Below are 24,366 nucleotides of genomic sequence, written 5' to 3'. Positions count from 1 at the left end.
TCTCGATATATAGATAATGGGTTATCTTTATTTGTAAACTTACGAGCAGGGAGACCAGACATTGCCCGGGATTGAGTGAAGATTAACAAATATGCCACACTTCCAATATTTTTATTGTCATCGAAATCGATGAAATCAACAATTTTTCAATCAAATCTATTGATTGCTTACTCTAGTCCTGGACTCACCATAATGCACTGGGAGGAAGCTTCATATGTCTCTCCGTATTGACTTTGTCTACAATGCATTGTGGTCTACATTGCACTGTAAAGAACCTATCAATGATTTTAAAATTATTTTTATAGGGTTCAATTGTGTTCAGCTTTCATATTCTCCACCTCTATTTCTTTGTTCATGGAAAATCCTCTCTCGATACTGGCCTGACCATGAGAGAGAGCACCAGAACAGTCTTCACAACTTGAACAACACTGGGTAGCCCTGCTAGTTTTAAAACAGAATTACTTGAACAATCAAGTAGGCACTGTCTTTTATACCCTCCAAGGCCAGTCTCTGCTTACATGAGAACTTGTTTCCTATTATTAAAACTGGAAACTAATTTAGATGTTTGCACCAATCAGAGCCCAGCTTAGAATTCAAGCAAAAATTTAAAAAATCACAGTTAATAACGGTGTCTTGCTGCAAATGTTGTCGTTGTTGTTGAAGAGGAGGAGGAGGAGGAGGAGGAGCAACAAGAGAGGTTAGGGATTAGCTGTTTGTAGTTGGTTTGGACACATTCTAAACAGCCAACAGGAAGATCCACTCCTAGATGGTCAGGGTGAGGATGGGGTCTACCGAGATGGTGTCCGGAGATGGTGGTTCAACTGGAGGGTGGTGAATGTAGGGACAATCGCAGATAGCATGCTACAATTGTTCCTCTGTCCAGCTGTTGCTGTCTGTGATAATGTTATGTACTGTTGTCTCAATAAAAATTACAAAGCTTTGGTTTATAAAATCAATCAGTGTATTTTGACATGGCGTGTTGTTGGGTGCGAGAGAAAGGGGATGGTTGATCTCAGTTGCATTGTTTTGAATGTGGTCATCTATTCTCTAGTCTTCCTCCATGTTATCTCTTTTTATCAGCTCAAAGCGACCTTTTGTCCAGTGATTTTCAATTCATGGAAATATAATTTTCTTTGTTTTATTTGTTTGGGTGTGTTTGCTAGACAATCTCTCATTCAGTGACCTTTGTATCACTCGAGTTCAATAATCAGGACAATTCCTTCATTGTTTGTTTGGCATGCTTGACCCGTTATCCAATAATAATGCTGTTAAAAATTTGTAAGTCAACATCACCTCACTCTATAAGATTTAATTAAGTGTGAACACCATGAAAAACTTTGCAAAAAGAAAAAAAAAATTTTTTAAATCAGTGTTTTTGTAGATTGGGGATCTTTTAAACCAACGTCTTTCAGGTGAAAACATTATTACGCACCTACATGCCATGTCAAAATTAGTAGAAATTCTAAAAATCACAAAAAATGAAAAATAATTACAAGTAAAAATCAAATTTATTGAATTATCGAGTTGTATTGTATGTTTTAATATGGAAGAGTTGTGCAACCAATTTAGTATGACAGACTTATTTCTCTTGATTTTAATCAGATTAAATTAAGAGTTCACCATTTTTAAACACAAAATGTTGTGGATGATTTTGTGTAAGCACATCTTCTACTGGATCATTTTTCGTAATTTTTGGAATTTTATACTTTGACATGACACATAAGTATGTAATAACGTTTTCACCTGAAATGTGTTAGTTTAAAAAATCACCACTCTACACAAGTACAGAAAAAAAAAACATTATTTAGAATTTAGAGCAGGTGATCAGTTTTTCATATAAATTTAATATAACATAAGTCCTCATTTCAGAGTCATTTTGGAGTTTTAGGACATTTTACTAAAAAAAAAAAAAATAATAATAAAATAAAATGACAAAGCCATGCGAGATGAATACCAAATTTTTTTTAATGCTGAAAATTAAGTAAAGTAAAACTTAACAAAGCCTTTCTTCACTTTTTAACCTTAACTCCGAGTGGGTAAGCTCCCTCTTCTTAAAAATTTCTTAACCCTACTATCATTACCACAGCAGCCCTGTTTTTTTTTGTTTTTTTTTTTAACAAGGTGATCACCACTTATCAAGGCCCGGAAGCCACTCAGGGATAAGAGTTATTGCATGTACGGTACGTTAGTGTGAGGGTTTAATAAAAATGTCTACTTAAGGGAGCGGTTCATCAAGAATTTGTTTACGTTGGACTTGAAGACATCCAGGGTGTAGTCAGGTGTTTAAACAGCATTAGCGACTACGGCTCTCCAAATCATAAACCATGATAATCTTAGGAAGACAAGTAGTTTCTCCATTGCTTCCTGTCTTGATTCGGGGGTGCAGCTCCTCCAGTGAGTTAAATACGCCCTCACATACCAACCTGGAAATTTCTACAACTCGATGCGGTACATACAGTGCTTAGACTTCCCAAATGGTCACCCATCTGGTACTAGCCAGGTTTATCGTTGCTTAACTTCCATGATCTGATGAGAACCAGTGTGTCAACGTGATTGTGCTGTATATCCAACCACTAGTCTTAAATCTGAGTGGATCCCCTCCCCCAAACAAAAAGCTTCATAAAACCACATGTAAGCATCTAAAGATAAAGTTAACGGTCCCAATATGCTAAAATAGTTTGAAAATACTACTGTGAAAAATTTCCCCCACTCTTTATCTGTGCCTAAATCAAAACGTGGATTCCATGAACAAAGCTTCTTTCTTAGAACTGCACGCCTGTGGAACTCTGTTCCGTCTGCCTGCTTCCCTCCGGACTACAACTTGGATGTGTTCAAGTCCAATGTTAACAAATTCCTAATGAACCGCCCCCTTAAGTAAACACTTCATCAAATCTCCACACTAACGTAATGTACTTGCAATAACCCTTATCCCTGAGTGGCTTCCGGGCCTTGATAAGTGGTGATCACTGTGTAAAAAAAAATAATAAATAAAATAAAAATAGTGGATCGTTTTATGTCAAATGGGATACCTTCAAGTTCTGTCAGCCGATGTTTACAAAGGTTTTGTATAAAACTGTGATCTGCAAAATGAAAGGAGTTTTTTTTTTCAAATTGTATTTGCCAAAATAAGTAAATGAACAGAACAAGGATGGAGTACTCCTGCCACATCTGGGCAGGAGCTGCTAAAAACAGCCTATCCTGCCTTGACAGAGTACAAAATAAACTTTGTAGCTTAGTGGGGGATGCCCTTTTCTCTTCCCTGCAACCTCTTTCCCACAGAGGAGACGTTGCAAGCCTATCTTTGTTTTATTGTTATTTCCATGGCAAGTACTCGTCTGAGCTCCAATCTCTGGTCCCCACTCGCCAATCTTTCATGAAAAACACCCTTCTAGCTGAAACCATTGTCAATAATTTTCCCCACTCCTTATCGGTAATCGAGATGTCTGATTTCTCGTGGGCCATATTTGTCTACATGTGTGTGTAGCGCATAAGTTAATGGTTTGTGATCCGTGTAAATCATGAAATTTCTGCTTTCCAGGATGTGTTTGAAATGTTTAATTGCTAAGTAAATTGCCAACAATTTCCTCGAAAAGGTATTTTCTTTGCGTGTTGTTTAGCTTAACCGAAAAAAATGATATAGGGGTCATCACATCATTGGTCAGCTGGTGTATGGCTGCCCCTACGACTACGTTTGACGCATCCGTTGTAAGGTATCTTCCTTGTTATTTATGTAAGTCAGCTTTGTGAAGTTTGCTAGGGCTTTCTTCACTTAAGTAAAAGCTGCTAAGCTTGGTCGATCTAATGTTAACTGTTGGTTATTGGTCTTGTTCTGCAATAGCGATGTTAGTGGCGCAAGAATTTCAGGGCAGTTGGGTAAGAAGTGCCTGTAGTAGTTGATTATCCCTATAAATCGACAGACTTGTCAAACAGATGTGGGTTCTGGAAAATTAGCGATGGTGCTCACTTTTTCAGGTAGTGGTGATATTCCGCTCTTGTCAATCGTGTGTCCGAGGAAGTTAACTTCTGATTGGCCGAAGATGCATTTTTCAACGTTTATTTTTAGGCCGTAATGAGATAATCTCTGGAAAGTCCATCAACGTTTTTACTAGCAATCAGGACGTCATCCATGTATGCAAATATGAATGGCAATCCTCTAACAACCTCGTCTATTAAGCGTTGAAAAGTTTGACTAGTATTTTGAAGTCCGAAGGGCATGCGGGTGAATTCATAAAGTCCAAATGGTGTGGTCAAGGCTGTTTTGTGGATATCCTCCTCTGCTACGGGGATTTCGTAGTATGCCTTCACTAGATCCAACTTCGAAAACGTTGTCGCGTTCTGTAATCTGATCACAAAATCGTGGATGTGAGGAATAGGGTATCTGTCCGGTGCAGTTTGTGCATCTAGTCTTCTGAAATCGTCTATGGGTACCAGGGTGTACTGTCTGACTTTTGCACCATGTGTAAGGGAGAAGATCATGCGCTTTTTGAGGGTTGGATAATCCCCTGTTGTAGCATGTGCTGAAATTCTTCCTCCGCTATTCGGTATTTATCCAGTTTTAAACGCCTGGGGGTGGCATGGACTGGTTGTCTGGTCGTTTTAATGTAGTGTTTAGCGCTATGCTTGACCGGGTCCGTAATCGATGGATAGCTGGGTCCTCAGGTAGGGCTGAACTGATCCCTGTTGACTGGTATCGAGTGGTGATTCCTCTGACCACCAACTTCGCTTGGTTCTCTGTTAGTGTGTGGTTGGTCATGTCCACAGACAAGTTTAATTTTGCCAGGAAATCCACTCCTATTATGGGCGGTATTACGTTGACTATGGTAAAAATCCATGTGAAAGTTCGCCTCAAGCCAATGTTGATAGTCAGTGATTTATCCCCGAATGTGGATATCTTAGTACTATTAGCTGCTTGCAAGTGATAAGATTGGGTTGTAATCTTCTGACTGGTCAGCGGTGGGATTATGCTTACTTTGGCACCAGTGTCTATTAGAAAATTATATCTGTGGGTGTTGTCACAGATATAGAATAAACAACCTTTTACAGAGGGTCCAGCGGCAGTCGTCATCTTTACTGGCTGGCACTCTCGTTTCCCTGCTTCATTCTGTTACCGAAAGAACAAGGGTGGGTACAGCGTCACACATTACCGCCAAATTTATTATGGTAGAAACAGTGTCCATTCGCTCTGTCGTGTTCCACACTTCTACTTCTGCTGGTACTCCTTCGCCTATAGGGCGACCTGTTGTGATGTGAGCACTGGCATCTACTTTCAATAAATCCTGTATTTGTTTGGGCAGCTTCTCGACCATTTATTTTAGCTCAGCTAGCTCCTCATCTCTTCGTTGCATAGGCTCTTGTTGTAGCAAGCTTACTCGTCATGCCCAGAAGTTCTTGTGAATCTGGTCTGCTATTTCTGCGAGTTTGTCAGGCTCTATTCCTTCTGCCGTTGGTGCGAGGATTTGCACTGTTGATGCTGATAGCCACAGACTCCTCATTATGTTCTCCGACATCTTGTTATCTCCTAACAGGGTGGGCATGTGACGTAAAAACTGCGACGGAGTGCAGTCTCCAAGTTCGACCTGCGTAAAGAGGTTGCGTAGCATCGACTCGTTCGATAAGCCAGTTCGTTTTAGGATTGCTTCCTTCAGCTGGTCGTAAGGGTTTTCTTCTGGTATAGTTTTGAGTAAATCTATTACCTCCTCCATGATGTCGGTAGGTAATTTTTTGACCAGGTAAGTGTATCGTGTCCTTTGCGACGTTATCTGCTTCGCATCGAATACAGGTTCGATCTGGATGAACCAGGATTTGATGTTGGCTGGGTTAAATATCGGGATGTTTAATGATAGGGTGGCTGGAGGTATTTCTGAAAGTGATAAATCCATGCTTTTGTTTCGCTTTGATTTAATCCTGAAAATGGTTTGAAAGCCTTTAAATTGCCAGTTTTGTTCTTTGCGTAGGCAAGTCGTTGATGTAGACGGTTGTTTGCGGTCCCGGTTTCAATGGAAAAATGACGTGATGTGGACCTCTTTAAACTGCGGCGAAGTGTGAGGTACACTCACTTGTGTGCTGCTTCGTGTTTGTAGGTTTTAGAAGGATGTAATTTCATAGCCTGGGACGAAAACACACACACACACACACACACGCACACGCTCTAAACTAAACGAACCTTTATTCATTTCAATTTCCCTGCGCATTTTGCACAAAAATAAGTTCTTCACAATGGCACAATTTCAAATACACCCACACACTTTTCTCACAAAAACAAAAGTAAAATGAACATATTTCTGGCGGATGTAGTTGACGACAGTATCACGTGATACAAGCGACCAATGAAAAAATTCAAAAGATTGTCTTTTTAATGCTTTTCCAAAAACCAAAATATCAGTAGTAGCAACCTTGCTTTTGGAGCCGACCCAAAATGTATAAAAACGCATCAAACAATCTTCTAGAGTTAATTCAGTTCATTCAGTCACTTCAGTTTTCTTCCTTTCTTCTCGCTTCGACGACACACGAGAACATGCGTCTCGTCTTCACAACATCGTTGCTGCCAAAGCCGTCAACACCATGATAACACATGCAATGTGGACACTAAAAAATCACTTATGCACATTTTCTAATTAATAACACCGAATTACTTTCCTCATGGGACTTTTAAGTAAGGCGAACTTCGCCAGATAAAACACAAACTTTAAAATAATCTCCTTGTTTTTACACAGGACTTTAACCTTCTAAACTCCTTGATTCCACGAAGGACTTTCATCTAACATTTTAATCATAATGACTTCGAAAGAACTTTCACCGATCGGACCTTTGTTTATTCACCTTGTTTTTTGTTAAAAAATAAATGCGGTTCATTTTAAATCAGAAGGAGGTGTCGTTTTGTTTGATTCTTTTTTTATTATTTTGTTTGGGGCAAAGAGATTTAATTTTACTTAAACTTCTGCACCCCTACACATGTTTTCTCTCTTACAGCCGTGCGCGATAACCGCCAATTTGTTTGTTTCAGAAGGATATGCATGTTTTATCTCACGAACGTGTCACCAATTTGTAGGTGAAAAGAAATTTAAGAGAAATTAAATTCCTCTGCCCCAAACCAAATAATAATAATAAAAAAAAGAAATAAATCACAATGACACCTACATTCTTGTTTAATATGCGCCACATAAGAGAAAAACAACCAAAAACGTATCGAAGCACAAAAATTAGGATCCCGCGATTTCTGGAAAATCTGCAACAGTGTAGCAAATAATGGGCAATCAACAATTCTCCCACTAACCAACAACCATGAGAAAGCTAACATGTTTGCCGAGGCTGATATGCTTGCCAGTCGGTTTGCCTCCAACTCCACACTGAAACTTGCTAAGCACCCCCTCCCTGACTTTCCTTTGTGGACAGATGCCATGCAAAACAAATGCTTTAATGAATCTTGCTTCTCTGCCTGTTGGAAAACTGCTTCTGTGGTACCAGTTTTCAAGAATCCTGGCGAAAGAACTGACCCATTAAATTATCGCCTCATTAGCCTCCTCCCACTTTTCGCCAAAATATTCCATAATTAATTAAGCTCTAGTCCATCATCTTACAGATGCAAAATTTCTGACGAACCAACAATATGGATTTAGGCAAGCTCGTTCCACAGCAGATATCCTAACTGTAATCTCTGGACATATATACCATTCACTGGACAAGGCAGGGGAGGGTAGAGCGGTAGTTCTAGATATATCTATGGTTTTTGACAGGGTATGGCATGAAGATCTTCTCAGGAAAATCAGATCATACGGTATCACTGGAAGAATACTTAACATAATTAAATCCTTCTTAGATAAGAGAAAAATTGAGGTTGTTCTCAACGGTCGTACATCTAAACAATATGATAAAAATTCGGGAGTGCCTCAAGGGTCTATCCTTCGACATTTATTATTCCTAATATTCATAAATGACCTCCCTGACAAAATTGCCTCTGAGATGGGTATATATGTTGACGACACCATGCTCTATAACAGGCACGACAGGAAAACAAATGAACACATATCTAAAGAAATGGCAGAAACACTAGAGGATGACCTCCAATCTGTAGTGGAATGGGGACAAAAATGGATGGTCACATTCAATGCTGCCAAGACTAAACTTGTTTCCTTCAATAATTACAAGAAACCTTCTCTACCACTAATAGCAATGGCCAAAGATTCATTATCTGAAAGTACTTCTTTTAAACTCCTCAGCCTAACATTTACAGGAAACATGAGTTGAAACAATTACATTGAGAACATTGCCAGGACCACTGCAAGGAAGGTAGGTTCTCTCTACTGTGCTAGAAAGCTACTAACGCCTGAAAGTATCCTGTATCTCTATAAGGCCACCATTCGCCCATGTATGGAGTATTGTTGTCATATTTGGGCTGGTGCATCTGCTACTAGTCTCTCACTCCTAGACAAGGTCTAAAAGAGAGTCTCCAACTTGATAGGTCCTGAACTGTCATCTAAGCTTCAGCCTCTGTCCCACCGACGAAATGTTGCATCCCTCTGCCTGTTCTACAAGTATTTTAACGGTGAATGCTCCGACGAACTGCAAGCACTTGCACCCCCTCGACGTAAACACTCTTGACACACCAGACAAGCAGCTAAGTCCCACCCTCACACAGTAGAGATCCCTAGATGTAAGAGAGCTTTCTACTCCAGTAGTTTCTTCCCCAGAACCGCTAGACTTTGGAATTCCATTCCAGATCCCTGCTTCCCCAACTGTACTGACATGCACAAGTTCAAGTGTAACGTGAACCGACATCTTGCTGCCCAACTCCCTACATAGTATCCCAGTAGCTTATGTCCCTGATAGTAGCCCTTACATCAAAGTGGCAATTTGTCTTGTTTGGGGTGAAAATGTAATAATAAAAAAACTTTTTTTTAAAAGATGAACAAGCAAAGTCCGATCGGTAAGAGTTCTTGTGAAATCATTGAGGTTAGATTATTTCAATAAGGTGAAAATCCTTTGTGGAATTACTAAGATTAAAAGGTCATGTTAGATGAAAGTCCTTCCTTAAAATAATAAGATTGGAAGGTGAAAATCTTCTGTGAAAATAATGTCCTTATTTTAAGGTTTTTGTTTTAACCGGCGAAGTTTACCTTATTCGAAAGTCCCACGAGGATAGTAGTTTGTTGTTAGTAATCCTTATAGAAAATGTACGGAATGGGTGCGTGTGTGTATAAATGTGGTGAGGAAAGTGACAGCACAAGCCTATCTTAAAAGATAGGTACGTGCAAAATGTATGCCGATGCTCAAAATGTATAAACATTTTGACCCCCCTCCCTTTACTTAAAAACGCACCAAAAATCAGGAAATTAAGAAATTTTAATGAAATTTTCAGTATTTATCAAATAATGATCGCAGAATATAATGAACTAATTATTTTTATTTAAATCTTAGTAGAAATACATTACAGGGTGACCAAAAAAAACGGGCCCCAACTCTAATTAGGCACCGTTTCTAAGTGTTTTGTCCGAATGAAATGAAACTTTGGTCATAACTAGTTTATTATATTCAAAACATCACATCAAAACACTAGGGTCTTTGGCCTTTTTCCTCCGTTCTACAGCATATGTTCTAGATGGCCTCCATTTAGCTTCTTTTTTTATTGGGGGGGGGGGTCACCCTGTATATGTTTAAACAAAAAATACCTTTACTAAAGTTATGGTTTTCAGTAGTAAATGAAATACACATTAATTTATTTTTACTTTTTTATATAAATAAAGCATCGTAATTTGTAACAATAAAAATAAAATAAAATAATTTTTATAGGAACATTACGAAAAAAGCCCCTAAAGTCCGTATTAATGAATTCGATATAACTCGAAGAAAAATGAATTTCTCGAATTACCGATATTACCATTGAATTAAGCATTGTTTATTTAATATTTTCACAAAAAACATTATAATTGCAAAGAACATTTCTACTTTTTTTTTTTAATTACAGGTTTTGCATAATTTTTATATGCAAGATTTTAATAATTTCCTTGCGCGCAAAAATGTGAAACTTTCGGCGTAACATATTTTTTATATAATATTGAACAATAATTAAAAAAAAAATTAAAAGCAGGAACATAGAAAAATAATTAAATTAAAAAATGCAAAAATTAATACAAACGTTCGAAAAAGAAATGTACGGATGCGCAACTGGGGAAAAAAAGAACGTTCTCCCTTTTAATTACATGACATCATTTTCAGTCTTTCGACTACCTGAAATTTTGGGCCTTTGTAATTTTACATAGGAATGACAAATAACAAATTTAAAGAAAGATTTACCGGTCACAAGTGCTCTTTTGAAAATAATGAGTACAAAAATAGAACTTCCTTGTCTAAATATTACAATGAACTAGTAGAGCAAGGTTACTCCCCAATAGTAAATTGAAAAATTTAAAAGAAAGCTAAAACCTGTTTATCTTTAAACTCACCTTGCTACCTATGTCTTTATGAGAAATTGTTTATACTTACGTTTAGAGAAAGAGATAAATTATTAAATAAGAAGCATAAAAATTCAATTAATTGCAAACATTATAAAAGCCATCTTTTAAGTAATTTAGTTTAGATATAAAATTTAAATAAATTTAAAATTGTCACTGATTTCTATTATATATTAAAATCCTATTAATATACTTTCTCCTCGCCTGATTTCATTCATAACTTCTCCTATCTTATATACCTGTGTGTCTATGTGGATATGTAAGTATCTATATGATTGTGTGTACTTATGTATATATATATATATTTTATTTTGTACACCCTCCTTTGTTGTGTATTCACCTAATAATGTTTATTTAATCTTTTATATGCATTTATGTGTGTATGCATCTATCTGTACTCTTGTCAAATGATTTTTATTCGTTTGTATTTATATATGTGTGCTATGTGAATATACATATTTATGTGTGTATATATGTGTGTGTGCGTTGTTGTATATTAGTATATGACTGTGTGCATATATTTGTGTATTTTTATGTATGTATGTATGTGTATACATATAATTATATATATATATATATATATATATGTATGTATATATGTATGTCTGTTGGTTATTTGTGGGTATATACATATGTATTTTATTATTTTTTAATTTTATTACTATCTACGTGTGTGTTGTTACTTTGGAGTATTTTGTCGATTTAATTACTTCTTTTGCCTGAATATATTTATATATTTATATGTAAGTGTACTTATATCTATGTTTTTATTCATACTGTCTTGAATGAGTTAAATTGTGTTTTAATATGAATTTATAATTATACTTAACTAGCTTACACTTTCAACTTAATAGTATAGAGTTACACCTTTATATATATATATATATATATATATATATATATATGTATATTGTATTCTTTTTATCTACATAAATATTAGTAGATTATTCTTTCTAATTATAAGTCTTATTTACTTTCTTCAATCCCCTTTTATGGCTAAATATGTTATAATATAAAAAGATAATAAATATTAATTTTATTATTATTATTATTATTATTATTATTATTACTATTATTATTATTATTATTATTATTAATTTTAATATATTGTTTTATCATTATTTTTATATATTTATTTAAAAAAACGTGAAAACTTTAAACTTATATCATTTAGTATAAAGGGCTTAATTAATTGTAGACGTATGTTTAAACTGCGTTGATATTACTCGTGGACGTATGTGAGATGATAAATATGTTGGTTGCTTACATTCGCTGTCACTTTTGACATGTACGCTTTTAACGCTAAGATTGTGTTTTTTGTTTGTGTTGTTGTAATAACGCGTCTCGTCATTGTAATGTATAATTGTCCATAAATTAGTTGACACGCAGATCTTTTTCTCTTTTTCTCTATTCTCTTAACATTTTAAACTTCCCTTCCTATTAATTCTTACTTTCACTCTTTCTCTCTTTAACTATATTTCATCATTCTTTCTTTTCTCTCCTAGCCCTTGTTTTCTTTATAATAACCCTTTATATCGGTTTTTTCTTTTTCTTCTCCATATTTTTTTTCTATTTATTTTCTTTCTCTATTTCTTTTTTCTCCTCCTCCTCCTCCTCATCATTCTCTCTCCATTATATTTTTTTTATTAGTTTTCTTTAGATTGCCCTTCCCTCTTTACATAATTAAAGTTCTGTGTTTTAAGTTTTTTTTAACTCCAACCTTTAAAGAGTTCCTACCTAAAAAAAAAAAAAAAAAAAATCCATTATTCATTGAACATTTGAATAGTCAAGTCGCTGCCTGATGATATCTGTTCTTTGATTGAAACAAATGGCTGTTTGTAGCAGCGGGATGTAAACATGTTTATCTCTTCTCTATATAAATAAAATGAACTCATTTTTTCCCGTCGGATTTTGACCTTAATAGGATTAAAAATCAAGATATTTCATGCAAATATAATATGCACAAACGGCAGAACAATATCTGAGGTGTGTTATAGGCTTATTATTTCTCAAATTCCTCGATAATCTTAGATTTCTATACTTTTTCTGCTGAGAAGTCACGGCCAAAATCGGTTAAGATCAATGGAAGTGGTAAAATATTTTCTCTCTAATAAATTCCTCCTCCCCCTGCCACCACTTAACACCGTTTGGGGATCGTTCACAAAGAACAGTTGAGAAGAGAACACCGGTTTGGCTTCGTAGTTCTATCATGTGAAGTTATTTAAAATCACTAAACTAAGCTGCAGTGCTCTGTGGCGTAGTGGTTAGCGTGCTGGACAATTCACATTATATTTTCACGTTCGCGCCGACCTACCGTGGTCTTTTTTTTTTTTTTTTTTTTCTCAAACAACTGGAATGGACTTTTCTTGGTGGCCGAACTGTTAACGTTGCAGATGTTTTTTTTTTTTTGTTTTTTTTTTTTTCACACTTTATTTTCCTACTTTTACTCATGACTCCGGGTTTGATCCTTCCTACTTACCTACCATAACATTTTTTAAAACTCCCCCCACCCGTTCCGGAAACAAACACTCGGGCAACGCCAGGTACCCCCGCTAGTATAACAATAAACAAGTATTATATATATATATATATATATATATATATATATATATATATATAAAATCCCATCATTTTTTTCACTTACCTCAAATTTGTAAATAAAATTCGACATAAAATCATTAATATTATGTTAAAAAAATTAAAATGAACAATTTTTCTAGATTTTTTTTCTCGGTAACATAATTATTTGAATTACAACAACAACAAAAAAAGAATTCTAAAAAATAATTATTTTTAAAAAGCTTTAAATTATATTAAATTCAAATATTACGCGATATGAAGTTTAAACCGATTTTTTTTTATATAACAGGTTTCCAATATTAAAAAAATATATTCATATAATATAATATATGACTCTTGAGATAATAAAAATTGCAAAAGAAAAATCGACCAAAAAAAAAATCGTTTCGATTTGATTATTTAAAATGACAGAGGTTGAAATCAAAATTTGCGCTTTTTTTTTTCAAAAATATACGGAAGCCTGTAAGGGCAAGAATTTGTATATACATATATCAACAGAACAGGTTAAAATTAATTTTATCGTCTTTCTAGTTCGTTATTAAAAATCTATTCGCTTTACAAAAGGTAAGTCTTATATTATTTTTTTATACATTTTATCGTTCATTTTTTATTGTATATTTTATTTATTCAGAAATTTCTGATAAATTTATCGTTTAATGTATAAATTTTGAATTCTTTGTGAGCTTTTTTCTTATATCTTCAAATCATTAACACTGACTAGTTGTTTTTCGTAATGTATGAGAAATTACTTTTTTGTAAACTTATGCACTTATTTTACCGTTGTAAAATAATAACGATAGTAAAATAACGTTATTTGCAAATAAATTTTATAGTGCTAATGCTCTTCCATAGAAATTACAATAAACACACAAACTGATGACGTAGTACACAACATTTTGGAGGTATCTAGTGTACAAATATTTTTTCCCTTTTGGAAATTAAGTTTAGTCTTTAATCTTTCAAATACAATCAAAACGTAGTCGGAAACCTACAAAGAAATTATGATAAATCGACTTTCAAAACTAGCCCCCCCACCCCATTTTTGTTCGCCCATACCTACTTAAAAGAAATCATTTAACCAATAAATATTCCATAAAGTAATATCTATTTATAATACTAAAACCAAATTTGAAACAATGAAGCAATAACATTTTATTTATTATTTTATGCAAAAAATAATTAAGTATAACACAAACTATTATCTGACACTGTTTGCAGCGGATTTCGAGTCACCTATTCTTCTAATTCACCATTTTTTAAAGATCAATTTAATGTTCTCTTTCTCGTTATTCAACATTTCTTCCCGACAAGACTGAATGTGACCCTAGCCGTGACCTTCGTAATATTTACCCTAGTTTAGACTTTAAAGTGGAGAATTCAGCTTGATCCCTCCCTCCTTCCTCAAAAAGGGGAAGGGCATGTTAAATGTTTAAATAGCTGTTAAAACCTGTTCGCATTCCCTAGAGAAAGCGCTTCAAACAACTGACTATTAACCTGAAAAGAGAAAATAATGCGTGGGAGACACTTCGGGCATATTTAGAATTACATATTTTAAAAAAAATAAAAAATACAGGAAAATCATAATAATGTTCTACGTACTCGTTACGGAACGAAGATGTCATATTCTAAAAATTTCCCAAATCACATAAAACCGTCCTTAAATCTCTGTAGTCGAACGGAGTTGTCGGCCTTTGAATTTTAACACATTCTAAAACAATATAGCCGCTCTTGACCCTTTCCTCGCTCCCTAATAAAATTTGATTTTATTATTAGAAAAGAAAAAACTACTTGGTCAGTTTATACGTGATTTTTGAAATATAATATCTATGTTCCGTGAAATTTATCTGTATTTTTTTAATTAATTAATGTAATTCTAAAAAAAAGAACCAAATTAAATTCCAGGAAAAGCTTTATGATGTACATATCCGTCGAACGAAAATGTTATATTCCAAAATTTACGTAAATTGATCAAGTAGTTTTTTAATATATATAGAAAATCATTTTTAATGATTTTAATAGGAAATTGTAGCCATTATAAGGCTAATTTTGATTTCGATAGTTCGAATTGAGTTGACTTCCCTTTATTTATAAAACATGGCAGATAAAAACAGTGTTGATTTCCTGACTTAAAAAAAATAACTACTTAATCAATTTACGTGATTTTTGGAATATGACATTTTCGTTCGGTTATTCTGTGTTTTGTTTTGAAAATAGGTTTAATTTTAAATAAGCATCTACACTTCTTTAAAAAAATAAAAAATAAAAATAAAAATCCAACTCTCCCTAAACGAGATGGTGTGGTGGTGGTGGACTGGTGGAGTGGTGGGTGGACTGAGTGGTGCGCGCGCTCTAGATGGTTGCAAAGGTACGGCACTACGGCAGTCATCGAGCGAGCAACCTGAAATGAACCGATCGATCTCCCATTTCGAAGGCGGGTGTAATGCCCGGGAGGAAAGCCGAGAACATTGTGTGTGTGTGTGTGTGTGTGTGTGTGTGTGTGTGTGTGTGTGTGTGTGTGTGTGTGTGTGTGTGTGTGTGATTGCAGCTTTAAGGAAGCGAAATCTCTGATCTGTGATTTATGTTTTTCGAAATGGCAACAAATAAAAGAAATGTGTTATGTAAACTTACCTGAGAAGATATGTTAAGTTGAACGCGTTTGCTGGTTTGAGCGGTGACAACAGGTTGTTGTGATTTTTAATTTTATTTTCTGCAGATTTACGTCGGATAGAAGTCCTCGCAGGCCACGACGTACACAACCACACCTGAATTAGTTTCGTTCTGTTTGAGCACAGTTGAGTTATATGTGTGTGTGTGTGTGTGTGTGTGTGTGTGTGTGTGTGTACTACTGTACTACTTGCTGTGTACCCAGCGGATGCGTTACGTTGACAACAATAGTCAGTTATCGCGTTTGTATACATAGCCGTTTTAACATTTATGAATCTTTTTCGATTCTCCAAAATTGTTTGAGCTTAAGAAAACATCCGAAATGGCAATCAAAAACGAAAAATAGTCTGTGTGTAAAAAAAAAAAAAAAAAAAAAAAAAAAAATAGAAAGAAAACGTTGAGGGCGAAAATTCTTCAGTGTAGATTAGAAATTGATATGGGAGATGAACGGGCATGAGATGGTTCCTATTTACAATGCCTCCCCACGGGACAGAGTTAGATACCAGGGTTGTTTTTTAACGTGGAGAAAAGGAGCAAAAATAAAAATTGTCTCAGTCGTGAAGGATTTCTCCTCCACTGAGAGAGAACAAGAAATTGAAGTGCAGCATCTCAAGAACAGATACTACACTTTGAGTTATATATTTTTTTATTGACTCTGAAAAGTTTACAACAAAACAGTAATGGTCAAAAAAATAGGCACAAGATCACTCAAAAATTGGGGAGGGGGATCTATGGTCATCCTCGTCCTTGTACCTTTGCTAGTTTATGCTTGATTCTAGTTAAAATTCTCATTCACCACAATAGCTCAAGCACACCCGGGGGGGGGGGTCGTCCTACCTAAGATTCCCAAATCAAATCGTGTGTGTGTGCGTGTGTGTGTTTGTTTGTTTTTTTTTTTTAACAATAAAATAACTTTGCAAACAAAAAATTTTATAAAAAATCGTTTGTTTGATTTTATTTCATTGGCTTGGAATAGGGGGGAAAAGGTCCAAAAAATATTAAAAAGTGTTAGCGAGACCCTCCCAACCCTCTCTAGGTTTTCGACGTGCCTCGATCTTATGGTCGAGGATGAAGTCAGGAAATGCAGCCTCGACTAAGGAGTTCCACGCAGACTCTCCTGTCAAGGTTCAGCTCAGGAAGGCCACCATCTCAACACTTCAATTTGGGCATTTCCAAACCTCCCTCACACAGGTGTTGAAAACAGACCTGTTTGTGAACCCAATGTTTCGCTTTGTCCCAAAGAAGCAAGGACAACTTGCTCTGTAGGGATTTTAGATAGTTCTCAGGCAGGGGAAGTACAGCAACTCAGTAAAGGATGAATGGAAAGACGTAGATAGCATACGCCTCTGACCTGCCCTTCAAGGATAGTTTCCTTCAAACCCACGAGTCAACCACAGCTTCAACCTTTGACTTTACCTCTGACCAATTTTTTTCCAGCTGGAGGTCCAGTCTGAACCACATGTCAAGGACCCGAACCGGGCTGTCAGTCCAGCTGAAGGGAGTAGGAAGAGAGGCAGCGCCCTTCCAGGCTCCCAACTGCAGACCGGTTGACTTGCTGCAGTTGATTTTGGCCCCCATGGTTTTTTTGTACAGTGTGAGTGCCTCTGTCACTGCCTCGATGTCTTGGAAGCTTGACACAAAGACAGTGATGTCATCGGCGAACGCGGAAACTCTGGCTCTCAATTCACCAGGCAGAGCGATCCCGTGCAGGACCGGACTTGCCTCCTTCCATCTCAATTTGTAAAGTAGCGGCTCCAACGCAAGGACCTAAAGCAAGGGAGACAGCAGACAGCCTTGACGGACAGACCAGGAGATAGCAAAATATTTCAAACGCTTTCCCTTTACCTGTACCACTGCCGTCGGTGTGTCCATTTGCAGAAGCCCGGTTGGAATCCGGTGGCCTTCAGAACAGATGCCAGGAAGCAATGGTCGACCTTATCGAAAGCTTTGGACTGATCTAAATTGATCAGCGCAGCTTCCGTGTTGTCTTCTATCCATCCCTCTAAGATCATCCGGATCAGGTGCAAGTTCAAAATTGATCTCCCCTTCACTGCTGTTCCTGTTGAGCTGGTGGTGAGATTGCAGCGGAAGGGGTTGAGTTTTTCCGCTTTCGGCTTACCACCTTGCTCCACCCCTCCTGACCTCCACTGGGGGTTTGGTTGTCAGCGGGGCTGGTGTTGATTTTGATGTTGGTGGGAGAACATCTGCAGCTTTAGTGGCTTGTGGCAAGTTCCTGGCCATGTGCCCCTATTTCTGGCAAAATCAGTAGTGTGGATGGCAGCCTTCCATGGTCATCATCATGTTGCATTTGTGGTATACCAGCATAACCAAAATTGCCTGGAAATCGTCCTTGGTCAGTCTCAGTCGCCACATAGTCTGCCATTTGGTAACCATTTCAGGATCTTACAGAGTCCATCTGTTCCACATTTCCAAACTGGCTAAGGTAAGCGCCTAGTTATTCAACGTCCAGTTCAGAGAGTGTGTTGCACTGTTGCATATGTGGACCCTGGTTCTCCTCCATCCCTGATATTTGAGGAGCAGCTTCAATTTTCCACATTTTATATCCTTTTGGGAGAGTTGTTCAGCTACTTCCCTGTTGGGGAAGAGGATATCACACATTGCATAGCTCCTCCCAGAAAATAAGGTAGCAGGAATGTTCAATTTTTGGAGGATGTCTGCCACTTCTTCCTTATCCAGTCCTATGAATCTGCTTTCCAGGGACAGCAGTCTATCGACTATGGCCTCCCATAAGCCTGGGATCCATTTGAGTACATTGCCCTCTATGTATTGTTTATATTTAGTTAAGTAAAGAGTTTTGAACTCTTCCGGGGGAGAGTTTTTTCTACCCCCAAAAAGAACAAAATCTTGTCAGTGTGTTCCAGGCACGAGAATGTGTTGCCAGAACAGCGCTGCCTTGCGAACAAAAAAATGTAGTCAGAACTATACTTTGATCTTGGCTCAAGAAGTTTGCTAGAGATGATTACTAGCTTGTATAAGTTACCTCTTTTCTTTATTTTTTATTCGTTCACGTTACTCTTCTCTCGTTTTTTTATTTATTCATTATTTAATTTATTTGTTTTTTACTTGAGTGAAATTTTTCAGAAATCGAGAGGCCCCCTCCCAAGGTTAACATTTGATCTCTACATGAGATGCATAGGTGGTATATTTATTTCTCTCCCACTGCAGGAAATATGACGCAAGGGCCAGAAAGTGGGACAGAAAAGTCAGCGCTCCAGAGCAGGAGCACTTTGACCCTGCAAAAGATAACTGAAGTCCTGTCGGCATTCCGCGGCAGAGGCGCCTCAAGTGATTAGCAATAAACTAACCCCTTCTCAAATAGAAAAGATAAAACCTAGGAGGGTGGACCCCGTAGAACTGCACACAACCAGCACTACACCGCAATCAACAGGGAAACAAATCATCGCAGGAATGGTCTAATCAGGAAAAAAATCCACGGCTGAATGCAAGGTGTTCAATTAAAGTTCTCCTTTGCAACTCAAATGTTGAGTTCTTTGTTTTGTTTTTTCTTACAAAGGAGTCACCACTTATCAAGGCCTGGTGGTCACTCGAGGATAAGGGCTAATGAGTGGAAAGTGGTCAAGGGGAACATGTCATAGTAATCGTTAGTAGTGGAAATTTGGTAAATTGGATTACTTAAGAGGATGGTTCATCAAGAACTTGTTTACATTGGACTTGAAGACAGCTGGAAAACAGGCAAACGGAAGAGAGTTTCACAGACGTGCAGTTCTAAGAAAGAAGCTTTGCTCATGGAATCTACATTTAGGTTTAGGCACAGATAAAGAGTGGGGGAAATTATTGACAGTGTTTTAAGCTAGATAAGTGTTGTTTGTAAAAGTTTTTCAAGGGAGGACCGTAGATTGGAACTCAGACGAGCACTTGCCATGAAAATAATGATAAAGCAGAGACAGGCTTGCAATGTCTTTTCTATGGGAAAGAGGTTGCAGCAAAGACAAAAGGGCATTCCCCACTAGGTTAGGAAGTCTATTTTGAACTCTGTCAAGGCAGGATAAGTTCTTTCTAGCAGCTCTTGCCCAGATGTAGCAACAGTATTCCATCCTTAGTCTTGTGCAGTTCTAGTGTAACAGAGCGTGAACTCGCATATAGCTGCTGTATATAAATGCTGAGCTGTGTGCGAAGTGACGTCATGACGAAGAAGAGAAAAAAAAGATGTAAAAAGAAGAACATGTGCGCAAACCGAGGATTATGTTTTATTTGAGAAAATACCCGGAAATACATGTTGTTACAATGGAAAAAAGTGAGTCAAGTTATTACTTGTCTTCTGTTCCTTGTGATGTACTCTGTTACAACGTGCTGGGTCCTGAATATTTACATGTTAACGCATATTAATGCGGAAGTCCACCCTCCTTGGCCGCTGCCTCCCATCTTTTGGGTGGAGCAAGTCTATTGCCTGAGGAGCTCCTTTTAGGGAATGCTGATGGGGCTGTGCAGGTGATCTTTTCTAGACCAGAGTGTTCCCCGTTTAAGAGCGCTGGCTTGACTCATCCCCACTTTCCTAACGTTCTGTTACATCTTCCTTTGATGAGAAGGAAGCAAATAAAAGTGAAGATTAATTCAGTTTTAAAATAAACTAGCGAGGGGTACGCGGCGTTGCCCGGGTGTTTGGAGGTGTGTGTGGGGGGGGGTAAAAAAAAAGTAAGTATGAAGATCGAACCCGAACCGTTGAGGCAAAGTTGTAAATTAAAGTGTGAAAAAAAAAAAAGTGCGACGTTAACAATTGCCCCACCGCGAGATGCTAACAGAAACACGTTTGAATTTATTTAATTACTTGGATTTGGCAGGTGCCCGTTTTAATGAGTTAATGAGGTCAAGTTTGACTGCAGGATAGAACGCTTCCTAAGATATTATAGGAAAAAGACTAACCCACATGCAGCGAGCGACAAATGTTGAATATTTATCTTCCCGAAATTGAGCAAATTAAATAGACAGGGGAGCTTCATTGTTAACTGTGAGATATTACGATTTATATGTGATATAAAAAGTTTTAAAAAGTTGTGAAGCGAGCGACCACATCTCTGAAAAAAAGCCTTTAGTAGACACACAGAAAACGCGAACACACATACACACATACAAACATACATTTTCGCTTTTATATTTATAGATTGTATCAATTTCTTTCATCTAGGGGCTTTTAAAAACATCTCTATTCTAGCATAGTCACATTGACACACTGGTTCTTGCTAGATCATCGAAGTAAAGCAATGCTGAGCCTGGCCATTACCAGATGGGTGCCCATTTGGGAAGGCAAGGCACTGTGTGTACTGCGCCAAGTCGTAGAAAGTTCCAAGTTGGTATCTGGAGGCGCGTTTAACTTACAGGGAGAAATACATCCCCAAATCAACATGGAAAGCAACGTGAAACTACCGTCTTTACTTGTCTTCCCGAAATTACAATTTGGAGAGCCATGGTCACCGATGCTGTTAAAACAGCAGGGCCGCTACCTGCATGCATGCTATTCTAGAATTAAACCAAACTGTTTAAACCAAATCAATCAAAGAAAGCTTATTTTGTCATTCATAAATCTTTCATTTTGTATATATATATATATATATATATATATATAGACTAGCAGGACCGACACAAAGCCAGAACTATTACAGTAACCCCCCTCCCTCCTTTTATTATCTAGTGCATCATCATATGTGAATCATGTAAATTACTGACTATTAATAAACAGCTAAAAAAAAATATTAACACGGAATACATATAGATGGCAGCAGTTGCTAGTAGTAGCCATTCTTGGCTCAAGAAAATTGCGGGCACTGGTGGCAGTGGCCAAAATGAAAGCATCTGACTTCCACTACCTTGCATTGTCTACCAGTGGCAGCTAGCAGAATCCACATTGTTGGCTCGTAGTGTTGTTTTAGGATGGTTACTTGCCTTTACAACTGTCACTGTCGGTGCATGGCGGTCAGTATTAAGCATTGTCATCCAGTAATGGGCACTGTCATCTAGAGGCGGTTATGAATGTTATTTATGGTACTGGGGGATAGTGATGTTTTTAGGTGGTTACTGTTAGTTGATGGCACTAACAGGCACTGTCACATATTGAGGCGGTTACTTGTGGGCACTGGCTACTTTAACAACTCTTTGTAACAGTCTTCACATGTCAGTGCATGGCGATCAGTATTGATCATTGTTACCAGTAGCAGGCACTATAATCTAGTGGCGGTTCTGGCTGTTACCTGCGATAACTGGGGGGTAGTGATCTTTTTTTTAGTTTTTTTGGTTACTGCTAGTTGATGGAACTAGTAGGTACTGGTGGGTACTGTAACTTACTATTGTATTGATTATAAAAGTGGCCATGTTTCTTTATGAATTTGAATCAGATCACCACTCTATCTTCTCAACCAATTAAACAAATGTTAACCGTTGTGATTCTTTGTAATTGTTTCAGTTTCTATGTGTAACAATATCAGTGTCAAGTTTAATATGATCTATTTGCTTTAAAGTTCGTAGTTGGATTTCAGTCACTTCAGGAGTTAGTTAAAAATTTTTTAAACCCCTTATGAAATAGTTGCTCTTACAACATCCACTTACAGCAAAGGTGTCCGCCAAGTGGGTACCCAACAATACAGCAAAGTCCCACGCAAGGCGTGGGTATTTTGCTAGTATATATATATATATATATATATATATATATATATATACAGCATAATCATGTTGACACAGTTGTTCTCACCAGATCACCAAAGTTAAGCAACGTTGAGCCTGGCTAGTACCAGATGGGTGACCATTTGGGAATTCTAGGTGCTGTATGTGCTCTCCGCTCATTCCGGCATTGTTTCCAGTCGTCCTGTACCTCTACTTGCCACAGGTATTCAACAATGTCGACTCAGGAGAGGCGTGGTTGGAGATTGAGCAACTCTTGTCACAAAAATTTCACGCGCAGGCACCCTTACAGTGAGTATCCGTAGTCTGTCAAGACTGAAGGAAGCCAATATATATATATATATATATATATATATATATATATATATATCTATATATATATATGCGTGTGTGTGCGTGTGTGTATATATATATATATATATATATACGTATATATATATATATATATATATATATATATATATATCTGCATACATAATGAAATAAAAATTAAATATTGAAATAATAATAGAGTCACCAGGTAACAAGTCCTGCCTTGACAGAGTACAAAATAGACTTTGTAGCCTAGTGAGGGATGCCCTTTTCTCTTCCCTGCATGTCTTCAAGTCCAACATAAACAAGTTCCTGATAAACCGCCTCCTTAAGTAAGACACTTTATCACATCTGCATTACTAGCAATTACTACGATATTATCCCATTGATTACTGCACACGCAATAACCCTTATCCCCGAGTGGCCTCCGGGCCTTGATAAGTGGTGACTTCCTTGTAAAGAAAAAAAAAAAAAAGAAAGTGCTACTTTAAATATAAACAGTTTTATAAAAGAGAAATTGAGAAAAACGAAAGTTTATATCAAAACATTTTATGCAAGTAAAAGAGTATAAATAATAATATTTCAGTAATGAAAATATTCATAATGCTGCATGTGTTTAAGTAAGGAACTTACAAGTCTAAATGTTCATTGTATGAATATGTGTATATTTTTGTATTTGGGAGCATGGCATTGTGTATGTATGCGCGTTACATTCGTTCTTGTTAATGCGTGTGTAAACGAAGCTGGACTGTTAGTCATGGGGTTGTTTCCCTTTTTCCACTCCTGGGGGGCCCCAGAGGGGCTCGGGGTGACTGTAGAGAATGCGTTCTTGGGTTCTTTTTCCTTGGTCCAGCTGGTGACGTCTGAATATTTTGTCTGCTTGTCTCCTGATTTTAAAGGAGTTTTCACGAATAGGTGTTATTTTTTGAGGTTTAGAAATATTGTAATGTTGTCATTAACATGTAAACTTTGTCACGAGGAAATATAAGAAAAGCTAAAGAAAGAACTTCAACTTGCCGTTTCAGTTTTTAACAAAAGACCTTCTTCCTGCTTCTCCGGTCATGCATGACTTCTTGCCTCTGCTGTGACGTCACCCACACATGCTTTTCTGAACCTGTCTCGAACAACTTTCTTTCACTGAACACGTCTCGAAAACCTTTGCTTCTCCAAGCATGTATTGAACACATGCTTCTCTGAACACTGCTTCTCCATCCATGTCTGTCCTGTTGTTTCTACTGTGATGTCACATTGCATAGCCAGCTTGGTCATTTGCATATGCCATATGCTGCTGCTCCTGCTACTAGCATCAGTGGCTCTGTTATAATACTTCCATTGATTGAAAATTATTTGCTTAACACTTTTTCATGTTAAAAATTGTTAGCTTTGGGGATCGAGGAGAAAAGTGAATTCTCACGAAGCAGAGAAGAAAAGAGTGTTAGCAATCATAGCCATTTGCTTTTCAGCGTTCAGTAGGAATCACTTTGTGATTCAATCACCACAATGTAGCACTGTTGCGGTATGTGTTGCACGTTTGACAACATGAATTAATGAAAATAGATATCGAGTTTATATATACACAACCATAGACTTTATTTAAAACAAGAAAGATTATTTATACATTTTTTGCAGATAATAGCTTGTAAATAAAAAATGCATGAGCATACGTGTGTGTGCATACGTGTGTGTGCATACGTGTGTGTGCATATGTGTG

The 24,366-nt window shown here is 37.0% G+C and overlaps 1 protein-coding gene across 3 annotated transcripts in view; it reads right to left on the bottom strand.

Moving 5' to 3' along the window:
- LOC145261247 (spore coat polysaccharide biosynthesis protein SpsK-like) overlaps positions 1-24,366 on the bottom strand; it is an 89,741-nt gene that overhangs the window by 63,292 nt on the left and 2,083 nt on the right. Inside the window, exon 1 of one of the 3 annotated variants that reach the window (XM_080119632.1) lies at positions 15,657-16,039. The exons of 1 other annotated variant lie outside the window; for it this stretch is intronic. In XM_080119632.1, coding sequence (XP_079975758.1) covers positions 15,657-15,946 — 290 coding nt within the window. In that variant the 5' untranslated portion in view covers positions 15,947-16,039. Of the gene's footprint in view, positions 1-14,627; positions 14,697-15,656; positions 16,040-24,366 lie in introns of those variants that run through there. One more of the 3 variants, XM_080119631.1, reaches the window with a different exon arrangement.

The sequence above is a fragment of the Euprymna scolopes genome, chromosome 37 (genome assembly GCF_053919585.1).
Source record: "Euprymna scolopes isolate OS-2025 chromosome 37, ASM5391958v1, whole genome shotgun sequence".
In the NCBI taxonomy this organism is placed as follows: Eukaryota; Metazoa; Mollusca; class Cephalopoda; order Sepiida; family Sepiolidae; genus Euprymna; species Euprymna scolopes.
The sequence above is the reverse complement of the archived record's forward strand: the minus strand, read 5'-3'. Positions and strand labels throughout refer to the sequence as shown.